This window comes from Dictyostelium discoideum (assembly GCF_000004695.1).
Source record: "Dictyostelium discoideum AX4 chromosome 2 chromosome, whole genome shotgun sequence".
Classification (NCBI taxonomy): Eukaryota; Evosea; class Eumycetozoa; order Dictyosteliales; family Dictyosteliaceae; genus Dictyostelium; species Dictyostelium discoideum.
The window spans coordinates 4828396-4843754 of NC_007088.5; the positions used below are offsets into that span (position 1 = coordinate 4828396).

Below are 15359 nucleotides of genomic sequence, written 5' to 3' on the forward strand. Positions count from 1 at the left end.
TTTTTTTTTTAAAAAATTTTGGTTTTAATGAAAATCGATGTTCCATTGAAATTTTTAGTTGTGTTTGTGAAAAATACTATTTATTTTTTTATAAAATTGAATAAAAAAAATCCCAAAGAAAAAAAATAAATAAAAAAATAATAATTTATTTTTATTTTTATTTTTTTATTTTTTTATTTTTTTTTTTTTTTTAATTTGTAGTCAAATTATTATTATTATTATTATTATTATTATAATTATTATAATTATTATTATTATTATTATTATTATTATTATTATTATTGTTTTTTTTTTTTTTTAGATATTCAGTTTTAAATATGTTTGTAAATAAATAAAATTGTAATTAATTAATGAATTTGTAAAAATAGAAAAAAAAAAAAAAAAAAAAACATAAAAATAACCAATAAATATCCATAAAAAAAAAAAAAAAAAAAAAAAGGCTTTTTCTGAAGAAAGTTTTTTTTTTTTTTTTTTTGTATATTTATTGTTTATTTCTATCTTTTTTTTTTTTTTTAGTGATCCACCTTTTTCCCACTTATCGAAAAAAAGGGGTATTTTTTAATATCCTTTCCGTTCCATGTTTTTTTTTAATAATTTCCATATTAATATAAAATTTTTTCCATTTTTTTTTTTTTTATTAAATAATAATCTAGGATAAGCGAAATTTTTTTTATTTTTTTTTAAATTATTTTTAATTTATTATTAATTAAGGGACCCCGAATTCTATTTATTTATTATTCATTAATTTTTTATTTTTTTTTCTTTTATCCAGGCGAGAAAAAAATAAAAACAAATTTAACACCCTCATTTTTAAACAGTTATCATCTAAAAATAACATTTTAATAAAATTATAATTTAAAAAAAATAAATAAATAAATAAATAGATTTTATATTTTAAAAAAAAAAAAAAAAAATAAATAAATAAATAAATAAATAAATAAATAAATAAATAAATAAATAAAATAATAATAGTAATAAAAAGAAAAATAATAAATAATAATTATAATAAATTTTAAAAACTAAATAAAAATTAATTTGTAATATCCAATTTTATTTATTTATTTATTTAAATATATTATTATTTTTGATTTTACTTAATTTAATTTAATTTGATTCGATTCGATTCTATTCGATTTGATTTAATTTAATTTAATTTAATTTAATTTGATTTGATTTGATTTGATTTGATTTTTTTTTTTTTTTTTTTTTTTTTTTTTTTATAATCTTTTTTCCATTATTTATAAATATGATGGAAATCTTCCATTTTCCATTTTCCACCATAATTTGAATTATTTTCTCGGAAATTGCCAACACTAGTGTTTACTAAATAACAAATACATCCTTATCTCTGTTGATTCCAATTGTGATCAACGTTGTGAAAAATCAGTGGAACTCAATTATGATTTTTGCTATTTTTTTAAATATTGTCTGTGGACCAACATCCATATTAATTATTTTTAATATTTATAAAAATTATAGTGATGATTCATTATAAGATAAAACAACAGAAAATATCACCAATACCATCATCACAACAAACCAAGTTCACCAATTCATCAAAAAAAGAGAATGGTAGAAAACCAATGGGGTGTTGTTGGTGGTGTAGATTTAGATGCACTTTTAATTCAAGAAAAAGTTTTATGTTGTCGTTATGTGTGGTGGGTCTTATAACAGCTTATGATTTCAATAATGCTTCTATTCAACTTCACTTCCAATCCAAAAAAAATTTTGGTTTTAGAGTTTGGAAAATGGTTGGTTCAAATGAAAAAATATTGATATTTACCAAGGTAAAAATTCAGAGGTGACAAACCCACCAGCACCGCATAAAATTACTCGACCGCCTTAAAAATTATTTAAAATTTTTTTTTTTTTTTTTTTTTTTTTTTTTTTTTTTCAGTTTTAAAAATATCTTTTTTTGTTAATTTGATTTGATTAAGATTTTTTTTTTTTTTTTTTTTTTTCAATTTTAAAAAATATCTTTTTTGTTAATTTTTTATATTATTTTAGTTTTTTTAATTAAAATTATTATAAAAAAAATAATGCCATGGACCAATTGGAATTGTAATTCCATCCTGGTCAATTTTTAAAAGATATCAAAAAAGAAATTTACACAAAAAAAAAAAAAAATAAAATAAATAAAAAAATTGCTTCTTACAACCTATTAATTTTTCAATAAGTTTGGGGTATGTTCACATATTCTTATTATTTTTTTTATCTAATTTCTTTCAATAGAAAATTTTAAAACTAATATGTCTTTTAAAAGAAAAACACTAAAAAAAATATTTGGGAAATATCACAATCAGAAACATATTGGAATCATTTTAAAGATTTATTAAAATAAAAATAAAAAAATAAATAAAAATAAAATAAATAAATAAATAAATAAAAAAATTATTAATAACCACCAGGGAATTAAAAAAAATATCTGCATTTTCTTTTGAAAACCATTTTTTAAGGGGTTGGACAATATGAAAAATTATAAAAATAAAGCATGAATAAAAAAAAATAAAAAAATAAAATAAAATAAAAAAAATTAAATTGGGATTCGAATTAAAAATTAAGAAAAAAAAAACGGTAGCCATGGTTTTTTAGAGCACAACCGCAACACCTGGGAGATTTTCACCATAATTTTTTCTTTTTTTTTTTTTTTTTTTTTTTTTTTTTTGAAGATTTTTTTTTTAAAAAAAATTTTAGGATTTACTTTAAAATAATTTTTTCATTTTATTTTTTTCATTCAAAATATATTTATATACAAATAATAAAATAATGAGATTCATTGCTTTATTAATTTCATTTTTTGCTTTATTAAAAGTTATTAGTGCCATCTCAGGTGTTGATATTTCATCAGCAGTAAGTTTTTTAAATTTCCACCCCTTTTTTTTTTTTTTTTTTTTTTATTCTTCCAAAACTTAAAAATTTCATCCAATTTTGATTTTAACTAAATATTTTTTTATATAAAATATAATAATAGAGCACCATTGAAAGTTTCACTTGTTTAAAGAGTGCTGGTTATGATTTTGCTATCATTCGTGCATATGAATCATTAGGTCAAGTTGATCCAAATGGCCCACACAGCGTTTATAATGCTCGTGACGCTGGTATTGAATATGTTGTAAGTTATTGTAATTTTAATTTTTATATTTATTTTTAATTTTCAAAAAATATTTAATTAATAATATAAATGCAATAGGACGTTTATATGTTCCCCTGCCCAACATGCGGTAATGGTGCTGGTCAAGCAGAAACAATGGTTAATTACTTAAAAGGTTACAATGCAAATTATGGTATGGTTTGGTTAGATATTGAAGGTCCACAATACTGGATGTCACAATCAGAAAATGTTGCATTCTTTGAAAGTTTAGTTGCAGGATTAAAAGCTGAAGGTGCTCATATCGGTGTTTACACATCTGCAAGGTAATTTATTTAATTTTTATTTCTCCATCTCTCTTTTTCAATGTTTATAAACAATTACTAATCTATTAATAATAATTTTTTTTTAAAAAAAACAACAGTCAATGGGAACCAATTATGGGTGGATACACTGGTGGTAGCGAATTCCCATTATGGTATGCTCATTATGATGGTAATCCATCTTTCAGCGATTTCTCACCATTCAATGGTTGGTCAACTCCATCAGTTAAACAATACGATGACACTGGTGACAGCTGTGGTTTAGGTTTCGATTTAAATTGGTACCCATAAATTATTAAATTAATCAATTAATCAATCATATACGTCTGTAATATATTAATACTCACATATGATTTATTATTTAACTATCCCAATCAAAATTTATTAAAAAAATAAAGTTTTTTATAAAAGTTAAAAATTAAAACTATCTTTTATTATTGCGATTATTCAAGATTATGTACCAGTTATTCAACTGGACGTAAATGGTTCAATTTACAATGCCAGTATGCTGGTATATATATATACATATGTATATTACTTTTTTTTTTTTTTAATTAGTTTTTTTAACTTTTTTTTTTTTTTATATTTATGAATTAACTTTTTTTTTTTTATATTTATGAATTTATTTTTTAATCAGCAGATGGTAATAATTTAAAATTTAATAATTTTAGTTTGAAATGGATATGTTAATCAGTTTAAGTTAGTTTGGAAGAATGAATATATTCATTATTAATCATTGGAGGTTCAACTAAAGTTTCTTTTTTATTATCAGATTTAAAATTTTAAATTAAATACTAATACTATTTTTTCATAGTTTTTTTTTTTTTTTTTTAATTAATACTAATTTATTTTACTTTTTTTATAATTAATTAGTTTGCTCATTACGATGGTAATCCTTCATTCAGTGATTTCAGTGGTTTTGGTGGATGGAATTCACCAGCCATTAAACAATATTACAACACTGGTGACAGTTGTGGTTTAGGTTTCGATTTAATTTGGTACCCCATAAATTATTAAATCAATCATATATACGTGTGTGTGTTAACCATCACAATCGAAATTTATTAAAAAAATAAAGTGTTTTTATTTTATAAAAATTAAAAATTAAATTTGTTTTTATTCGTGCTTGTGAATCTACTAGTCAATCAGATGTCAATTGTCCACATTCAGTTTACAATGCTCGTTATGCTGGTATCGAATATGTTGATATTTACAAATTTGGCTTGTTAGGTTGACGTTCCTTTACTTTTTTTTTTTATTCCAATATTATTAAAATTTTAATAATTTAAAACCATTAATTTAATTTCTGGAAAATTATTATAATTTTCCTTGTTTTTTTTTTTTTTGTTCACATTTACTAAATATAAACAATCATTATCGGCTGCAGTTATTAAAAAAATAATGAGAAAAAAATTAAAAAATATCTTTTCAATTTTTTTTTTTACAAATTAACGACCAAATAATTTTATTTTTTTTTAATTTTTATTTTTTATTTTTCATTTTTAAAAACCAACGATCTGATTATAATCTTATAAAATTTCGAGCTATGTATTGAGGAGGCATGCCAATTTCTTTCAAATATTTTTCAAAACCATTACATATCAACATTTTTTCTACACAAATTTCATATTTTTTTAATTTTTTTTTTTTTTTAGAAAAATGACCCCGGAATTTATCAAATCATGATATTCAAATCTTATTTGTTTTTAAAGGCATCTATATTTTAATCATCATTGGTATTTTTTATCCAATATACACAAAAAAAATTATTATTTAATTTTTTTTTTTTTTTTTTTTTTTTTTTTTTTTTTTTTATTCATTCTTTTTTTTTTTATTCATTTTTTTATTCATTTTTAATTTTTTATTTATTTATTTATTTTATAATATAAAAAAAAATAAAAATAAAAAATAAAAATGAAATTAATAATAAATAATTTTTTATTATTATTTTTAATTTTTTTATCAATCTCAATTCAATTTGTAAAATCAATTAATCCACCACAAGATGAATTTGATTGTTTAATTAATATTATAAATAAATTTAATTATAAAACATTTGATTCATATAAAGATATTACTAAAATTTGTTCATTAACTACTTGGGTGACTTGTGATTCAACAACAGGTTCTGTAAAATCGTATGTATAAATTTAAATTTAAAAATATATATTTTAGAAAAAAAAAAAAAAAAAAAAAAAAAAAAAAAATAAATAAACACAATACTTTTTTTTTTTATTTGATCACTAATTATTAATTTTTAAAAATTAAAAAAAAAAAAAGATTTATTCTATCAAATTTACAATATAATAATTATGAACAAGCAATTTCATCAGATTTTTCATGTTTACCAAATATTGAAACTTTAGCAATTTATTATCAAAATGTTTCAAAAGAATTAATTTATTTTAAATCACCAAAACTTACAAAATTAACATTTTTTAATACACAAGTTTTAGGTGGCGCTGCACTTGATCAACCATTTGAAAAATTTGATGATTTGTAAATATACATTACTACTATTATTATAAATTTAATTTTGTTTAGATATATAAAACTAATTATTTATGTTTTTTTTTTTTTTTTTTTTTTAATAATATTTATGTAATTTTTTTCATAAAAACCATCAATAGATCAATAACTAATTGTAAAGGTTTAGATATAAATACACCATTTAAATTTTCATACTTTAATAAAGTAACTAGATTTATGATGAGTGGTTTATATGCACAACTTGAATTTGATTCGTTAGCATTTAAAAATAAAACTTCTTTCCATTTATCAGGTTCAAATTACCCAGATTTAACAGGTTATACTGGTATTCAACAAGCAGAATTTGAATTTGATGATACTTTTAAATTGGATTCAATATCAAATTTTGCAAAGTATACAAGTTTTGGAAGGCTTATAGTTTATCATTATTCAAATATTAAAATACCATTTTATTTTTCTCAAAATACTAAAATATATTCACTTTGGTTAGCTACTGGTGGTTCAACATTTACATCTCCTTATGAAACACCAACCACAATGATTGATTTATCATCCACAAGGTATACTGATTTTTTAATTGGTGGCTTTACAAATGAAAATTTAAATGGCAAATTTCCATTTATTATGCCATCAACTTGTTCTAATTTAAACTTTAATAGTAATAATTTAACCATTCTTCCAAATGATATTGTTTGTAAAACTGTTTCATTTCAAAATAATGGTATAAATTCAGAGTTACCTAAATTCATTGGTAAAGCAGATTCATATGATTTAAAAAATAATAAATTTACTGGGTAACTATATATATATATTTAGATAAACTTTTAAAAAAATATAATATATTATATTATATTGATACTAATATTTTTAAAAATATAATATGTATATACTTTATATAGTACTATTGATCAATCATGGTGTTCAACTGAATTAGTTATAAATAATAATAAATTAATTGGAAAAATACCATCATGTTATAGTTGTTATTTAAATGCACCAAAACCATCAGGTGGGTTAATAGCAATGTATGATAGATTTACAGGTGGTAATAGTTTTACAAATTTAAATAAAACCGCTGTTACATGTACAACATTTGCGCCCCAAGTAAAATGGTTATCATCAAATTCAATCAGTGTTACTGGTATTGATATTGGCTTTGATCCAAACATATGGTTATTTAATGGTGGTGTAAAAGTTATGCAATCAATAAATTCATCTCCTGGTCAATATCCTCAATTAATACTTTATAGCCCAACTTTAACAGGTGAAACATTTACAATTAATTTCCAATATCCAATCAATTATGTTTTTACATTCCCAAAAGTTTCAAAAAATCCACTAGTAACTTCAGCTTCAATCAATGGTAAATTATATACTTTTAATGGTACTTATTTTTCAAGTCATATGAGACATCAATACCAAGATATTAGAGTCAAAGGTTCTTTATGTACTATTGTATCAACTGACTTTTATTCCGTTACCTGTAGTGCAAATCTTGTCATTGATTCAGCTTTAAAGATGGTTAATATTACAACTGGGCAAGATTATAACAAAAAAACAACAATTTACATTAGAATTGATGGTTTGGTTTCAAATGATCATCGTTGTCCAAATGATTGTTCAGGTAATCAAGGTATTTGTGATTTAAGTACTGGTACTTGTTATTGTGAATCAGGTTACTCTGGTAGCGATTGCTCTTTTAAAAATTGTGGATCTTCAGTTCCAGATTGTAATGGAGCAGGTACATGTAATGGTGCAACTGGTTTATGTACTTGTGATAGTACTCACGTTGGTGACTATTGTCAGTATTCAACTTCTGCTTGTCCAAATAATTGTGGTGGTTCAGCTTATGGTACTTGTAATGCAAATAAAACATGTACCTGTAATGCTGGTTTTGCTGGTGTAGATTGTTCAAAACCAACTCAATGTGTTAATAATTGCTCAGGTAATGGTGTATGTGTAAATGGTTTCTGTCAATGTTTTGATGGTTATGGAGATAGTTCTTGTAGTGCCAAGATTTTAAATTGTCCAGTTGGTGCAGGTGGAGCTCCATGTAATGGATTTTATGGAGCATGTAACCCTGCAACAGGAGTTTGCACTTGTAGGGATGGTTATCAAGGTAGCGCATGTGATGATCGTTTAATTCAATGTCCAGTTGCAATGAATTCAATAGTTTGTAATCGTTTAGATATTAATTGGTGTGATACAACTACAGGTAAATGTCAATGTGATCCAAATTTCCAAGGTGTTGATTGTTCATTACCATTGGTTCAATGTCCATTATATGGTGGTAAAGTTTGCGGTGGATTTGGTACATGTAATAATCAAACTGGTGTTTGTTCATGTGACGGTTCCCATCAAGGTGCTGATTGTTCATTACCATTTATTCAATGTCCATTAAATGGTGGTAAAGTTTGCGGTGGATTTGGTACTTGTAATAATCAAACTGGTGTTTGTACATGTGACGGTTCTCATCAAGGTACTAGTTGCTCTTTACCATTTGTTCAATGTCCAATATCTTTTTTAAATCCATGTGGTGGTTCAAAAAGAGGTAATTGTAATAATCAAATTGGTGTTTGTAATTGTTTAGCTGGATATCAAGGTCTTGATTGTTCATTACCATTTATTAAATGCCCAACAATTAATTCAAATGATTGTAGTGGATTTGGTTCATGTAATAATCAAACTGGTATATGTGCCTGTGATAGTTCTCACCAATCTACTGATTGTTCATTACCATTTATTCAATGTCCATTAAATGGTGGTAAAGTTTGTAGCAGTTTTGGTACTTGCGATAATCAAATTGGTATTTGTACATGTGATGGTTCTCATCAAGGTAATGATTGTTCAAAAACTTTTGTTCAATGTCCATCAGTTAATTCAAATTCATGTAGTGGATTTGGTTCATGTAATAATGAAACTGGTGCTTGTTCATGTAATTCAGGTAGATTAAATAATGATTGCTCTGGTATTCAATGTGATGTTCCAAATTGTAATAGCCATGGTACATGTAATAATACTATTGGAAAATGTCAATGTGATAGTTCTCATCAAGGTAGTGACTGTAGTACTCCTTTTATTGATTGTCCATCTATAAATTTAAATGATTGTAGTGGATTTGGTTCATGTAATAATCAAACTGGTACATGTACTTGTAATTCAGGTAAAACTTTATCAGATTGCACAGGTATTCAATGTAGTGTCCCAGATTGTAATGGTCATGGTACATGTGATACAAATATTGGTAAATGTCAATGTGATAGTTCCCATCAAGGTGCTGATTGTTCATTACCATTGGTTCAATGTCCATTATATGGTGGTAAAGTTTGCGGTAATTTTGGTACTTGTAATAATCAAACTGGTGTTTGTTCATGTGATAGTTCTCATCAAGGTAGTGACTGTTCATCACCATTTGTTAAATGTCCAACTGTAAATTCAAATGATTGTAGTGATTTTGGTTCATGTAATAATCAAACAGGTTCATGTAGTTGTGATAGTTCACATCAGGGTGCTGATTGTTCATTACCATTTATTCAATGTCCAATATATTCAAATTCTTTATGTGGTGGTTCATCATTTGGCTCATGTAATAATCAAACTGGTGTTTGTACCTGTGATGGTTCTCAACAAGGTGCTGATTGTTCATTACCACTAATTCAATGCCCATCAATAAATTCAAAAGATTGTAGTGGTTTTGGTTCATGTAATAATGAAACTGGTATTTGTTCATGTAATTTAGGTAGATTAAATAATGATTGCTCTGGTATTCAATGTGGTTCTCCAAATTGTAATGGTCATGGTACATGTGATACTACTCTTGGTGTATGTAAATGTGATAGTTCTCATCAAGGTAATGATTGTTCATTACCATTTATTAAATGCCCATCTATTAATTCAAATGATTGTAGTGGATTTGGTTCATGTAATAATCAAACTGGAGTTTGTTCATGTAATTCAGGTAGAGCTTTATCAGATTGTTCAGGTATTGAATGTAGTGTTCCAAATTGTAATAATGGAGGTGTTTGTGATACTAGTATTGGTAAATGTCAATGTGATAGTTCTCATCAAGGTAATGATTGTAATATTCCATTAATCCAATGTCCAAATTTATGTAGTGGATTTGGTTCATGCAATAATCAAACTGGTATTTGCTCATGTAATTCAGGTAGATTAAATAATGATTGTTCAGGTATTCAATGTGATGTTCCAAATTGTAATAGCCATGGTACATGTGACATTACTATTGGTAAATGTCAATGTTTAAAAAATACATGGTCAGGTTCAGATTGTTCAATTCCATATCAAGTTATTAGATCGGTTAATGAATCAACAACAGCAGGTGGTGAAGCAACTTTTGAAGGTGTTTTTGGAGATGTTCATCAAGGTATTAAAATGCAAATTGGTGGTATTGATTGTCCAATAATATTTAATTCATCAACTATTATTAAATGTATGGCACCAGAAGGTAACGGAATTAAAAAAGTAACATTATTCCAAAATGATATTTATTATACCTATGATAAATATAAATATAAAGCAATTGAATTGTCATGTCCATCAAATTGTTTAGGTAATGGTATTTGTAATACATCAACTGGAGAATGTAAATGTAATTCAGGTTATGGATCATACGATTGTTCTCCAATAATCAATAATGGTGGTGGTGGTGGTTTAGGTGAAACCCCCAATAGTAATAGTAATAGTGGTGAACTAGTTATCCCACCAAAATCAAATACTACATTAAATGAAGAAACAGGTGGTACAAATATTGTTAATCAAAAAACAAATTTCCAAATTTACTTTAAATCACTTTATGAAATTGATTATAGTGGTCAAATCGTTAAAACATATAAATTAGAAAATAATTGGGTAATTAATAATGATTCAAATAACAATGATCAATGTACATTTACTCAAACTATTGATAATGGTTGTAATATTACATCTAGAATTGATGAAATAAATGATGAAAATGGTAAAAAATTTGAATTTGCAGGTACAAGTTTCACAGTTTCAAATGGAGGTATTAAATTTACAATCACCATTGATAATTATCAATATCAAAGTAATTTAAATACATTAACTTTAGATTTTGTATCATCAGTTGGTGAAATTCAAGATACTCAAAACAACAATGAATGTAATTCAAAAGATACTGAAATCGATACAAGTAATGTAAATGATTTATCATCATCAAATTTCAATTATATTAAAATATCAAAGAACAACAAAATTCTAAGTGGTAGATTTATTAATAGATTGTTATCAAATGGTAAAGCTACATTCTTTACAACATCGGTTAGAAATGAAAGTAATTCAATCATTGTTTCATTAAATTTACCACATTGTTCACAATGTATTATTGATCCTGACTTTTCAGTATTATTATCATCAGATTTTGTTTCAAATTGTCCATCAGTTGTTGATAAACGTAAATCATATATTGTACCAGTTTCAGTTGTTGCTTCAGTTGTTGGTGCCGTATCAGTTGCTTCTGCTGGTTTCCTCATTCGTAAAAAAATGATTGAAAGAAAATTCTTTAAAACCTATAGTAATTAATAAATAAATTAATATTATCACTTCCAAATATAAAATATTATTTTTATTTTGAAAAGTTAAATTATTTTGTAAATATTATAAAAGATTGGATTTAAAATTTTTGGATATTGCCAAGATGTGCAGGATTTAATAATAGATGATTTTTGTTGGTGTCTGGATGGGAGCTAAATAAACTTTTAAAAGTTTTTTTTTGTTTTAGGTCTATGAGTTTTTTTTTTTTCGATTTTAGCTCCCCACTGTTTTATTTATTATTTTTTTTCAAGAGCATTGTTTTAACCTTTGTTTTTTATATTTAGATCTCCAGGAAGATTTTATACAACCACCAATCACCAGGAAGATTTTTTTTTTTTTTTTTGTTTTTATTAAATACACATTTAAAAAATAATGAGTACCTGATGAATTATTACTAACTTTATCTATTTTCATTTATAAAGAAACAAATATAGATTGATATTTTAAATACTTTAAATCCTTATTATGTATTTTTAGAATATTATGGATATGGAATAGATGATAATAAAGAAAATTATTATATCTATATGGAATGATTTGAAGGTGCAGAATCAATTAGAGAAAATTTAAATGGCTATAAATTTAGTGAAAGGAAAATTGATGATATTTCATTTAATGTTTTATATGCAATAAAACATTTACATGATGGCAATAATATAGCACATTGAGATATAAAGAGTGATCATAAACTATTGATATATGATAATAATCGTTTTGCCGGTAGTAATAATATATAAAATATTTCGATTAATTGATTGGTTGTTCAATAACATTGGAATAATACAAAATATAGCACAAGAGTTGGTACAGATCTATATATGGCACCAGAAGTTAAATTAATTTAACAAAATGGTAAAGCATCTCGTAAATCTGATATATGGTTGGTTTTATCCCCCTTCCCTATATGCAGTAATGGTGCAGGTCAAGTAGAAACAATCGTAAAAAAATCCATCTTTTTGGATTCACTGGTGTTAGCGAATTCCCATTATGGTATGCTCATTATGATGGTAATCCATCTTTCAGCGATTTCTCACCATTCAATGGTTGGTCAAGTCCATCAGTTAAACAATATGATGACACTGGTGACAGTTGTGGTTTAGGTTTCTATTTAAATTGGTATCCATTAATCAATAATTTAAAAAAAGTATTTTTATTTATAATTATAGGTCAATACCTTAATTTTAATTTTTTAAACACTCCAAAAAAAAATTTTTTTTTTATCTCAATTTCTTAAAATCTTAATTTCTTTTTTTATTATAAATAAGCAAAAAAAAAAAAAAAAAAAAAAAGTTTATAAAATTTGTACCCAAAAATAAATTATAGTGAGAAAATTGTTAATTTTCATTTTTATATTTTTTTTTTTTTTATTTTTTTGTTTTACTTTTTTATTTATTTAGAATTTACTACATTTCTAAAATCTTTTTTTAAGGATTGGATTTGATTGATTAACATAACCATTATTGGTTTTAGTGAAATTGCTTTCGTCATAAAAAACTTCTTCTTGTTGTTCATCTTCTTGTTGTTGATGATGATTATTAATTTGTTGTGATATTTTATTTGAAATATTTGAACCAATTGAATTTATATTATTACCAATTGAATTTAAATTTTTATTTATAGTATCATCAACTTTATTAAGATTAACAAAACCATTATTATTGTTATTATTAGTATTAGTATTATTATTATTATTATTATTAGTATTATTATTTGAATAATTTTGATTTGGAATACCTGGTGATGGTTGTTTTTTATTTGTGGCTAAATCTAAAATTTGAGTAAAAAGTTGTTGTGAAATTTTAATTATATTTTCAATGATTGGTTTCATTACAACAATAATATTATTTAAAAGATCTTGAGATTGTTGACCTGTATTTTGTGGTTTCTTACCATACAAAATGTATGGTAAAAGTAAAGTTGAATATACAACCAATACAATAATTGTATATCCAGAGAAAAATATACCAATAAAACCTAAAACTCCTAAAACAATTGATGTTTGAATATTAAACTAAAATAAATAAAAAAATAAAAAAAATAAAAAAAACAAAAATTAATTAGATAACCATAAAGTGTGTATTTGTATGTAAAGAGAGACAGGGGGACACTTACTTTAGTTGGATTAACATGTCTAAATCTATTCAATTCTGATAATGAATCACTGAATGCAAATTTTACTTTAACTATTAAATTGATAATATCTTCATAACTATCTTTTGAATCTTGAGTTGGCTATGTTAAAAAAATAAAAAAAAAAAATAAAAAAAAAAATTAGTATGGGATAAAAGAGAAAAAAATAAAAAATAAAAATAAAAATAAAAAAAATTAAAAACTTACAATAACTCTTGTAATTGATTTTAAGTTAAAATTTAAAATTATAGTATGTAAAATTAAAATGAATGAAATGAAAAAACTAAAAAAAGAAAGTGCTGATGTATTGAAATTTTTAAAATAGTATAAAATAAAAGATACTAATATAAAAAGTACACCAAAATCTATGGGTCTATTTAAAAGTAAAACATTTTTACTATATTTAACTAAATCTTGATGGTCTTTAAATGTATCTTCTAATTGTTTTTTAAACTGTGCTTTTTTATGTAAAATTGATGACATTTTTTTTTTTTTTTTTATTTTCTATTTTTTATTTTATTTAATTTAATTTTATTTTTATGATACTAATTGTCAATTAATTTAATGAAGGTATGAAAGAAAAAAATAAAAAAATAAAAAATTAAACCTTGCAATTTTTTGAAAAAAAAAAAAATTAAAAAAAAATATAAAAAAAAAAAAAATCACTCACTAATTTAAACAAAAAAAAAAGTAAGAAAAAAAAAAAAAAAAAAAAATTAAAAAAAAAAAAAAAAAAAAAAAAATGAAAAAAAAAAAATAAAAATAAAAAATAATTTAAGTGTACAAATCCGATTTCAAAGACATTGATAAATTAAAATTGAGTCAACACTTTTTTTAATCTGGAGTTATGTTATGCAATCAATATCCAATATTGATATTTTTTATTTTTTTTATTTTTTTTATTTTTTTTTTTTATTTTTTTTATTTTTTTCCAATTAGAATTGTTTATTTGAAATCTTTTATTTTTAATTATATTTATTTTTTTTTTCTTTTTTTATTTATTTATTTATTAATTTTATTCAATATATATTTTTTTGTTGTTTTTTTTTTTTTTTTTTATTTGATTTAAATTGTTTTTTATATTTTATTTTTTATTTTTTTTTTTGATCAGCGCAAGTAATCTGTGAGATTTTTGGAAAAAAAAAAAAAAAAAAAACTCAACTCCGACTTGCAAATCTACACAATTCATCCCAACAATTATTTTAAAAAAAAAATAAAAGATAAATAAAAATAAAAATAAATAATAAAAATAAAAACAAATAAATATGTTTTAAAACATTCATTGGGATTTAAACAGTGGTTTTTGGTAAATTTCAAAAAAAAAAAAAAAAAAAAAAATTAAAAATAAAAAAAAGATTTTTTTTTTTTTTTTTTGAAATGACCGTTATATTAATTAAAAATTAAAAATAAAAAAATAAAAAAAAAAAAAAAAAAAAAAAAAAAAAAAAAGAAAAAAAAAGAAATTTTTTTTTTTCTTTTTTTTTTTTTTTTTTTTTTTTATCACATCAAAACACACCCCACAATAACAATACCTATAACAATAAATAATTTATCTATAATAAGTAATTGTAATATCAAGTAATCTATATTTTAAAAGATTTCATTTTATAATTAATCTTTAGAGGATTAAATTTATACAGCAAAAAAAAAAAAAAAAAAAAAAAAAAAAAAAAGTGAGTAAATTTAAAGAAATAATTGGTACCAATTATTTTTTTCTTTTTTTTTTTTTTTTTTATTTATTATTATTTTTTAAATTT

General features: G+C 22.7%; 3 protein-coding genes and 1 pseudogene across 3 annotated transcripts; 3 read left to right on the plus strand and 1 right to left on the minus strand.

Moving 5' to 3' along the window:
• Window positions 1–2766: 2766 nt before the first annotated feature.
• On the plus strand, window positions 2767–3702 carry DDB_G0274181 (glycoside hydrolase family 25 protein; the record flags this gene model as incomplete). The annotated part of the gene is made up of 4 exons (XM_639192.1): window positions 2767–2850; window positions 2972–3112; window positions 3191–3414; window positions 3513–3702. The coding sequence occupies 4 exons, from the start codon at window positions 2767–2769 to the stop codon at window positions 3700–3702; spliced, it is 639 nt and encodes a 212-aa protein (XP_644284.1).
• Window positions 3703–3908: 206 nt separating this feature from the next.
• On the plus strand, window positions 3909–4657 carry DDB_G0274179 (annotated as a pseudogene; the record flags this gene model as incomplete).
• A 668-nt stretch (window positions 4658–5325) lies between these two features.
• On the plus strand, window positions 5326–11460 carry DDB_G0274177 (EGF-like domain-containing protein; the record flags this gene model as incomplete). The annotated part of the gene is made up of 4 exons (XM_639194.1): window positions 5326–5549; window positions 5692–5910; window positions 6042–6695; window positions 6801–11460. The coding sequence occupies 4 exons, from the start codon at window positions 5326–5328 to the stop codon at window positions 11458–11460; spliced, it is 5757 nt and encodes a 1918-aa protein (XP_644286.1).
• A 1423-nt stretch (window positions 11461–12883) lies between these two features.
• Window positions 12884–14085, minus strand: DDB_G0274175 (hypothetical protein; the record flags this gene model as incomplete). The annotated part of the gene is made up of 3 exons (XM_639195.1): window positions 12884–13483; window positions 13585–13704; window positions 13810–14085. 3 exons carry the CDS (start codon window positions 14083–14085, stop codon window positions 12884–12886), a joined length of 996 nt encoding a protein of 331 aa, XP_644287.1.
• Between the last annotated feature and the right edge of the window lie 1274 nt (window positions 14086–15359).